The sequence below is a fragment of the Rhipicephalus microplus genome, chromosome 3, assembly GCF_043290135.1.
Source record: "Rhipicephalus microplus isolate Deutch F79 chromosome 3, USDA_Rmic, whole genome shotgun sequence".
NCBI lineage: Eukaryota > Metazoa > Arthropoda > Arachnida > Ixodida > Ixodidae > Rhipicephalus > Rhipicephalus microplus.
This window is the reverse complement of record NC_134702.1, coordinates 115,298,731-115,309,181: the sequence shown is the minus strand read 5'-3', so window position 1 is coordinate 115,309,181 and position 10,451 is coordinate 115,298,731. Positions and strand designations below refer to the sequence as shown.

General features: G+C 44.5%; 1 protein-coding gene across 1 annotated transcript; it reads right to left on the bottom strand.

The window, feature by feature from the left end:
• Positions 1 to 3,726: 3,726 nt before the first annotated feature.
• LOC142802909 (neprilysin-2-like) lies at positions 3,727 to 9,580 on the bottom strand. The gene is made up of 2 exons (XM_075887992.1): positions 9,452 to 9,580; positions 3,727 to 4,068 (listed from the first exon to the last, which is right to left on the bottom strand). Exons 1-2 carry the CDS (start codon positions 9,578 to 9,580, stop codon positions 3,727 to 3,729), a joined length of 471 nt encoding a protein of 156 aa, XP_075744107.1.
• Positions 9,581 to 10,451: the final 871 nt, after the last annotated feature.

Below are 10,451 nucleotides of genomic sequence, written 5' to 3'. Positions count from 1 at the left end.
ACCTCGGCAGCCATCATTTCAATGCTAAAGACAAATGTAGTTTCTTTGTTCCACAGCTGCATTTTTTGCGCGTGATTTTCAGCAGGTACTTATGTGAGTATACCAAAAGCTGGGCTACAGAAAAGATTACAGGCACAAGCATTCACCATCTCCCTTCATAAATGAAACCTGCAATAGCAGAGATCCAACAACTCACTCACGTTTCAGTAGTTTTGTCCAATCTTGGTACTTGATTCTTTTGATCTTTTGATTCTGGCCTTGCTGTAAGGGCAGTTGAAACAGTGTGATCGAGCTCCCGTTCGGGCGCCATGGGTACACGTCTCCGAGTGGTTTGAATACCACAATGAATTTACCAGACAAAGCGCGAGTGTCTTCGTGTAACTGAAATGAAAATAACAAACAGCTTCAGATATCTTTAAAGAAGGCCTAGTGTTGAACCCACCACGTAAATCATGTAACAGCTAACTATCATAACTTACAGCGACGCAGTAAGCACCGAAGGGTGTGAAAAAAGTTTAGGGGGGGGGGGCTTACGTAGATAGGTGAAATTATTCACAGGCATGAAATGCGATAAACTCGTGCAATTGAAGAACCGCACCGATCAATCACTGCGAGAGCCTTTATGATGCAGTGGGCGTAGTTTAACATCGGGAGCGTGGACACTGTAATATGGTTCACTAAACACAATACAGTATATAAAAATTCACTGTAGCGATTCAGTATCTAGTCTCACGAGAACATTACAGATGCATAAACAATGTTAGGCTCATTGTTAAACCCAGTGTAAGTCAGGCGATTCTCAACATTCTCTTCTCCTGATGTAGTGCTGAACAGATTGAAGCATGAGAACGGGATGTTTTGACAAAACTTAGTAGACTGAAAAAGCGACGATGCGTTAAACTTCACTCGAAGAGAGATGTGACTAAATGATTATTAAACATTTTTCTGGCGCAAGCACGATACCATAACGTGCTTTGATTTGTCTATCAATATATACTATGCTTCTTCGGTTCCTTTTCCTGCTGTGAGCTTCGCAAAAACTTGCAATGCTTTTGTTAAAGTCAATCTTGCGGTGATGGTGATGTTCTCGGTCTCGTTATAAGCGTGGGTGATTTAGTTTAATAAATCATGGTCTCTGAAAATTTGTACTTTCTTCGTTTTTGGAAAGAGCGCTAAAGGCACGCCATTTATATATACCACTTAGAGATTCCTAGAGCTCTTCAACTTCACCGCATTTCGGTCAACAGAAGCGAGACAGTGCAAAGTACAACCATATAGTTGTACTTCCCGCCGTCTAGTTGTAACGCGTACGCGTGCGCGAAAAGCGCGCGCGTTCGCGTTGCCTCTCACGTTTCGGAGAGCGGCGCCTCCATGGAGAACGGTCTCTCCTGCACGCCTATCAGAATTGTTATGCGAGAGAGCACGAACGTCACTTTGCTCGCTGCTCCGGCCCCATTTATGAAAGGAGCGTGACCGATAGGCACGAAAAAAACATCATTTCTCAGTGCGTGGAACATTTGTAGATATATTTCCCATAATTTCATAACGTGCCACTCTATAAAAAAAACTACAACATTGTTGCCTTGAGTCCGCATGATTCGCATAACGTCAGTTCCCAAGGTACGTGGTATATGCCAAATTTAAAAAAAAAGAATTTTCATTTTCAGCTTCTTTTTGTGATTTCAAAGCAGCTTTTGCAGTAAAGAAAATCCGTGATCGAATGTGACTCAAAAATCCGTACGAGATGCGTGGAAGACGAATACTCCACCACGAAGCCCCTCTTTGGCGTGAACACTCATTTCGAAAAAGAACCTATACAGGCATCATGTCGGCTAAAGAACTACATTAACTTATGAAGTAAGGTGTGGTCTAAAAGTGAAATAGCCATCGGTCATCACAAAAGAATAAGTTCACTGACCAATTTATACCGCAGGAATTACAAAGAAAACATAAAAGGCAAATGAAGGCACAAGTGCTACATGTGGCTACATAAGACACCACGTCTCTTATTACGCGTATATGTTTCTCGCGCTGCAAATCATTTCTGATGTCCAACGAACAGGCCCAAATTATGACAATTCCTTCCTTCATGTTGTAAGGCCAAGAATAACAAAAATCATTGGGTGCTGGTACAACTTAATTGCTGGTTTTGAATCATGTGTGTTGAATTTTGATAGTACATCAGGGCACGCTAAAAAAAAATTTTGAACGAATGCGGTTGATCTACGCTAGCTTATGCGCGATTCGCATGAATAAATTACATTTTCAGCGTAACTTGAATGGAGTAATCGGGCCGTGGCGATTAATTACACGACGGAGAATGTCAAATCCGTCTATTGCCTATATCGTTCTGCTCAACCCTTCGCATCAGGGCACATTCCACATTTACAGCAAAACAGAATACTATGATAGAAAGCCGACTTGATTAGTATTATAGAAATCCGGGATTTAATCCCGGCTACGGTGGCTGCATTTCTGATTGGGGCAGAAATGTTGTATGCCCGTGTGCAGTTGTGACTGGCGCCAGGGCTGACGAGAGAGCGGCGCTCTTGGGATCCTCTAGCAAGTAGCCGACCGGCCGGCTGCCTATGACCGCCAGGTATTGTCCCTCCTAGCCGGAGGGTAGACGTCGTGACGCCACGACACTGTAAGCCGTTCAAAAAAGGACAACAAATACAGCATACGCTAATTAAGCGAACAGATCGGCGGACCCTTTGATGTATGCTGTCACGAGCTTGGGACCCCTCGACCAGTGGCACACACACGAAGAAAAAGAGCCCGGCTGGCGTCACCTGAGAGTGCAGTGATCACGCCTGAATATTGGACGTTCACGTGGGTCGTGCATGCTCGTCCCCTCGCCAGTTGTGTGTTATCTGTGATTGGACAGTATCATCTGCACGTGTTCCCTAATTTATGGATCTGGGGAGAACATACCCTTACTGATGAGCCCCCCCCCCCCCCACGACTCATTTGAAGGAGCACCGTGTAGAGAAACAAAAGATCCGAGAGCTCGCCATGTAATGATCCGAGAGCTCGCCACGTACGACAGCTCACCGTGTACACAATGTAAATAAACTTTCTTCAAGTCTCTGTTGCTCCTGCCTCGACAACTTCATCCCAAACCTCCGGCGCCTGCGAACCACGGTCATAACAGTCCTCAGGTTTGGGTGCACGTAAAAGAGTCTCAGGTGGTCAAAATTTCTGGAGTCCTCTACTACGGCGTCTTTCGTAATCACATGAGGGTTTTGGGACGTTAAACCCCACATATCAATCAATCGATCAAGCTGACTTAAGAAACCAGTGTTTAAAGTATGAATTTATGCAGGTATTACTGATATTTTATTGTTCCCAGAACAGAAATGGAAGCTGTGGAAGAGCAAGTTCTCGCGTTGCTTCTAAGCGCTCGAGGAGTACATTCATAAGGACCAAATTGCATGAGTATAAAAAAATCTTATGAATTAACATCTAGTAAACACAGTTTATTGAGCAGACTAATTTTAAGCAGTCATTCTACATGTTCAAGCAGTTATGGTCATCCGCACAAGCATTGCGGTTTCTTAATAATGAAGAAGTGTTCACGCTACAAAACACTCACAAAAATCAAAGAGCGTTCATTCTTCGTCATTCCTATGAGTTTTCATTCCAGCTTTTTTTTTTTCGATGTTAGTGTTAGTGAAAAGTCATATTCAAACTGCATATGCAAAGGAAAGAATGTAAGCCACACAGTCACGACCAGAAGGCACACTTATCAGTCGGATTCATGGGACTTTTTGGCGCACATCGGAACGCGTCTGAAAACTCGGCCATGTTCATGAGTGGCACGATGCAGCGCAAGCGGCCAGCGGCGTAGCGGGCTGAACGCACACTCTGCGTCTCGCACCACTTGGCGCAGTAGGCAATGAAGAACAGTTGCTCGGCCGTCATGTTGAGGCCCGGAAGCTTCGCATTTCGCTCAACGGGTGGCAAGCTGGAGAAGGCCACGTGAGCGAGCGCGCTGCCCACCAAGTCGGCCAAGTTCTCCGAGTCAACCGTGTCGTTGATCACAGCCTGTCGGGCTTTTATCGCTGCCTGCGAAGGTTTCAAAAAAGTGCACAATCTAATGGAGACGTTCAATATACATATTTAACGTTTTAGGCGCACTGCAGTACCGTCTGGACTGACGAAAAGTATTTTCCGAAAAGAACTATTTGCGAGAAATATCTACTGGCAGAACTAAGGCAGAGCATACAAATGATTTGTTTAGTATAGGCCGAACACTTTGAGCTGGTATACAAGCTTGAAGAACGCTTGAGCTTCATGTTGAAGAGTACATTGATCTCATTCAGGTTTCATTAAGTACCTTCACCCAATAAACCCCGAATATTTAACGTAATCAGAAGTCAGGCGAAACTCGAAAGAGAGCCACATCTCTTTTGAAGAATTTGCGAGTGCGACAAGCTTTGAGAAGGACGTGCCTTCTAGAAGAAACCTCAAAGAATGCCGCCATGACTTCTCCACATTATTTCATGCTTCATTTTGAAAATATCATCAATTGGAGTATATTAGACTACACTCGTTTTCTATCGCACTGACCGTGCTGTTTCAGTGGAAATTGTTTTTGTGCAAATAATAATGAGAAAGTACGAAAATAATGAATGAAAAACAAGTCAAAGATTACGTCACGTTAGTCGTAGCATTACGCGTACCGACATCAGCAACTACAGCATCGTCACTAAAAAACGCAATGCGGGTGTACGGAAGGATGGGTCGTATGTAGTGACGCTTCCTTCCATTGCAGTGAGGCCTTGATGAGATATTGTCGGTATACGTAACGACGCAACGCGTCTCCTGAAGATATTTAGGTGGCGCAGAGCTTTGCAAGCTCTTACTGCTTTGAAAATTTGGGGCTATTTTTTGCACAATGCATATCTAATCCATTACATGTCTAATTGTGTTACGATTGCAAATAACCAGTTTAGGTATAAAAAAAGTCTGTGGCAATATGAAAAAAAAACGAATCTGATAACGTAGCACAAAAAAAAATAACACACAGAAGGGACTCCGTCATTTCTCTTGTCCTGTCTCATAAATTTGGCGCGAGGTCATTAGTTATGCATTACCAATACACCCAACTTCACTCTTTCGTCAAAGAAACGTGTTTTATTGTTATACTTTCTCTCTGAAGAGAAAAGCGCGAAATGTCTTAAAGAGCAGATGCACTTGCTTCTCGCACTCACTACAAATAGTGAAAACAACATCAACAAAGAAGCGTGTAGTTTTGTAAGTAACCTGAGTTTTGAGTTGCCTTCCTGTGAAAATACTCAACAGTAAATACTTCACGAACAACCTGTAAAAAACTGAAGTTTGGTGCAATGCTGAAAACAGCCTATACCGGTGCTCGCCTCTTAAAATTCGAGGCCCAGCCTGGTCTTGTTTTAGATGCTACTGCAAGCACAGCTCATTCTATATGCGCGCCTAAAGACGGCGTTTTTTCAGTGTCTTCAAGCCCGTATTAGCCCCGAGAACGAACACTGGTGTCGCTGCAGTTGCGGCGAGGTGACGTCACAGCAAGGACTCGCCTGCTCCGCTGGCGCTTCTCGCCTCTTCCTGCGCCTTCCGTGTACATGCTCTTTAGCGATACGTTGGTTAATAAAGACGATAATCTCTCTTGGAAACCTCCTACGCAAAAAATTTGGCCTGTGTGTCTGTACACTTGCTTATTTTGTCCACCCTTACCGCAAACCGGGTACTCTAAACAGCACCAGCGGATACCCCGAATGGCCGACCCCATCCGCAGCGCCCACCAATGTTGCTCAAGATCTAGCGTTCATACGAGTGCGATTGTCAATTAAAAAGCAATTATTGCGCATATCTGAGGCACCCTAACAACACGTATATATTCTGCATGTGCGTCTTTTACTAGAAATATCATACATAAATAATTCTAGGACCGAAGCGTTTATCACACTGCGCTGACCAGGCAACGCATGCACGAAGAAGCGAGTGTTTCCAACGCTTTGCTAAGACGAGACGGTGGTGGCATCTACCCGTCGCCTTGCGTTCTACACCTTATCACCTCTGAGACAGGTGCGCACGCCCATCTCAGAGCCACGCGCTTTGTTTTCCGAAAAGAACTGCCTGATGGCGGTCATGTCTCACGTGTGACGTGGCTTGATGCACTCGTTCGCCTCCACTGCACGACGATAGTTATAGCGCGAGAACAAAACGACGACACAGAGACAAGAAGGACACAAAAGACACTGCACGCTCGAGGCCCTCTAACGCAGCGCTTCCTGAATACCATTCACCAATTTTCTAGCGCAGAACGTCAAATAAATGTTTTGTTCACTCTCTCCACACGCAAGACTATCATCTTTTGACAACATTTCCAAATTACATGCAGATACGGGGCCAATTTTTGATTCTTATGTATCGTTACACAAAATTTCTCAACATAAAAGTGCAAGGTTTCACAACTAGTGAACGTTTTTATAGTTGTAAAAAGTTTCCAAGCTTAAGCTTAAGGTAGCAAGATTCCCGCCCGAACGGAAGATTTATTGTGAACATGGTGATGCAGGAGACTACGTTCGTTGTTTTTATCGTGCACACCACCAATTGGGTGCTAGAAAAAATATGCTCAGTCCTATTAACGTTATTACAACTAGGCGCGGAATCCGCGAGATCATGTCTGTGCTGAAGTCTGAGAAATGACAATGGGGCCTTTTCAATTCACTAAATACATTGCTCTTTACCGTGCAAGTTACGCGTGCATCTTCGAATGACTTAAATGATTTTACATAACTGCGCTTTCTCCAGCAATAGACATTACACAAATATCACTGTCATAAGCACTCACGTAACTTATTCGTCAAACAAACAAAATAATACTGCCGCACACACAACGATTTCGGAAATGATGAGATACTTCCGTTCGCTAGGATCATATGTACACGTCTATTCTTAACAATCGCCATAGATTAGGTAGTCTTACACCCTAATTTGCGCGAAATGCTGGAGTGTCCTACCGCCGCGTCACAAACGCTAATGGCAGCTTCAATTGGCAGCACCACTGATAGCAACGACTTCAACACAAACGTCAGAAAGTCGAATTGTACTCCTATTATCGCGCACTCACAGACGCTGCCCAAGCAGAGGTGTAACCAGGGGATGGCTCGCCGGGCCTATCGCCTACCCCTCATTTTTTTTTTTTGTCCATGCAGTGTGAAAAATTACCATTTCAAGTATGTGCCCTCTCCAAACCCTGAAAAAAATTTCAACTCATGGGCTCTTGACCCATTAATTAACTGCTGAAGAACCTTCGCCTAGATGAGGCGGCAACTGGTCTCGCTTAGCATGCTCAACAAGAGGTAATAAACTGCAAAGAGATTCAACATGTGAGGTGGCTATATGAACTGGTAGTTCAGAGCGCGACCGTGTCGTTGTTACAATTCTGCACGAATTTCCGCACCCTACCTCAACCACACTTGACCTCAATAATTTAGGTCAATAAAGCTTCGAAATTCTTGCGAGAGAAACATAAAACAAAACAGCGGGTTGAGTGAACCAGTTTTTAAGAAAAACGCGCAGCGGCGGCGCTATTCTAGGGCGAGCATCTTCCGGTATATGTTGCGATACTCGATGCTACACGTGAGTGCGGGGCTTCATACACTTGGGAAAGCGCTGTATGGAAATACGTGGATTTCTGCGGTACAAATTGTTCTAGGGGAGGAAAACTCCTGATATCCCTGAAAGAATTCACCCACGCATATCTCAGCCTTACAATGTAAACGTGGTCTCTTAATTCCTTCTCAAAATCACATAGTGATGCGTCAATGAGATTGTTGTATTCAAACAGAAGCGTGTTCTTGGTTTTCAAAACTGTCGGAATGTGGCTGTCGTCGCCACGAATGGAATCTATCACCGAGGCTAGCAGCGCGACACAGACCTTTTCACTCATCACGCATTGCCATACGACCCAGCGCGTGATTGTGCAGTATCAACAGAACACTTTTTATTGTTCTTTTTTTGAAACATTGTTAAATCTGTTTTCTTCATTCATCTGCAGCTTGAAAAAAGCAAAAGCGAACGAAAACATTGGAACAGCGCACCAAGCGAGCGCATCATTATGTAGGCGCGCCGCGGCTCACATCAAATAGTCCGTGCCGTGACGTCATCCGCAAGGCATCGATACTCGCGGGCACCTTCGCGGGGCTAATAGTCTTGGAACTCAGACGACAACTACACTTACACAGAAAATGTACAGTCACTATTTATTTGACATAGAAGCAACCCAATGCCTGAAAAAAATTGCGACTTACTTGGGTCGCTGGCTAAATTGGTTAACGTGGTTGTAGGAGGGGTGTTAAATGAGTGAACACGTACGACACGTATGCGAAAGGGCGGTGTTTATTTATTGCGACGAACTTTGAGCACGATGGCTTTTAGATGCCACTTTGGCCGGCGCTGGTCGAAGGGACGTCGAATTGCGACCTCGGACGTCGACGCGCCGTACAAACCAACTGACGAGCGCCAACTGAGCGAGCGAGCGCCGACCTTGAGTATATATACAGCGCGACGGCGCATGCACTGTCAGCTGTCGAATGTTCGAGAAGGGGGAGAAGCGCAACGGCGCATGCGCGCGCGTCAGCTGCCGATGTTCTCGAAGCGCGACGGCGCATGCGCGCGCGTCAGCTGCCGATGTTCTCGAAGCGTGACGGCGCATGCGCGCTACATTATACAGCTAGCGAATGTTCGTGAAGAGGAGAAGCGCACGCGGTGTGTAGAGGAGGAAAGGTGCACAGATGGTGGAGGAGAGAAGCGCGCGCGGTGTGTAGAGGAGGAAGGGATGCACAGATGGTGGAAGAAGGAGGAGGAAGCTTGCGGACGGCGCCGCACTACAAGCCTCGAGTATTAGATGCTCCGCATCTAATATATTTAGAAAAGCAAGGCCGACAGTTCTTGTCAGCATGTAAGCTACAGCTAAGAGAAGTTGAAACCAGGGACATAAACTGTAGTTTAGGACGGCTAGGAGTTAATGCGGAAAAAAGTATAAGTGCTCAAGTGTAAAAAACAACCACAGCACGCTAAAAAAGAAAAATTGAATACCATTGAGAAATGTTTTCACCCTGTAATAATGTCCAATACAAAAGGCTGACGTGCATGACTACTAAACGAGATAATTTTGTACTCAGTAACTACTGAATACGAAGCCCAGCATGCCAGTAACATTCGTAGTGTAATAAAATCGGCCTGCAAAGTTTGTTCCGCTCTAGGGACAGGAATATTCAGCCGTCGCTGGTCAAATGCTGCATGAGACGGCGTTAATCTAATCAGTTTTCCTTTGTTTTTATGAACGTCAAAATGTGCCCTTACTATTACCGCAGTCACAATGAATCCTCAAGCGTGTTTCTGTTGCACATTTTTCTCGGCAGTCTTGACGTTAGCCTACCAGGTCGAAAAAAGACGCACTCACGGCAGCTTTATGTGACCTCCGCAAGCAGAGTGCCCTCTCTGTGTACTTCTTCAGGAATGCTGGCGTTGCCCATTCCCTCTCCTTGCCCTCATCATCGTACTCTGTGCCACCAACATCGTAACCATGCATTATCTCGTGACCAATTATCTGAAATGAGTAGAAAATAGAAATACAATTCGTGCTCCCCTAACTTCAATTTCTACTTCAAAACTAGTTGCACGGGGTAATCTTTATTACCGGTTCATAATCGCAATTATAAGACATTTGTAGTAAACGAATGAAACGTTAAAACAACAGACTTTATCGCTTCGTAAAACACTGCGTTTAATACAATTTTATACGTCTCGAAGGCTACTCACCGAGCCAACGCCACCGTAGTTGAAAGCAGTGGGATTATCGACATTAAAAAAGGGGTGCTGGAGAATTCCTGTAGGAATCACCACAGTATTCAGTATTCGTATGTAGTACGCGTTAACATTCGTTTCATCGAAGATCCACCTCTTCTGGTCTGTCCATGATCGATGGGCTGAAGCTTGTAAAGCTGCTCTATATGATTTGAAAAACCTCTTCGTGTCCACATCCGGCACTGTATCTGTGGATTGTGATGAAAAAAAAAACAAACTGAGCCATATATTATTTAGGTTCTCCTCCATTCAATAGCTAGTTCGTGTATTGCGCGCGGGGGGCACAGCGAATATGATATTTTGCCGTTTTTGTATTCACGAGGGTATTGAGGCTGGAATATTTATCTCGACAGCCCTGTGTATCGGACTACCACTGGATGGTTTCCTGCATGCAATTCATTCTGGTAGGTAAGCTTAAGTTCGCATTGTAATATTCCTGTGAGGCTGTTTGTTGATCCGATTACGAGCGTACTTAGGGAAATTAGTTTTTTTATTTTTAAACAAATAGAAAATGATCATTATAGAAAACTATCAAAATAGAATTGTACTCACTGTTTTACAGGTACCTATCACCCATAGGACTAATCTTCGTAGAT

What these genes read in the sequence shown, in the direction of transcription:
- LOC142802909 (XM_075887992.1), bottom strand. Translation starts at nt 9,580, where the DNA reads ATGCATGGTTACGATGTTGGTGGCACAGAGTACGATGATGAGGGCAAG. An exon ending in GGAGGTCACATAAAGCTGCC is followed by an intron (nt 4,069 to 9,451) that starts GTGAGTGCGTCT and finishes AAACCTTCGCAG; the next exon opens with GCAGCGATAAAAGCCCGACA.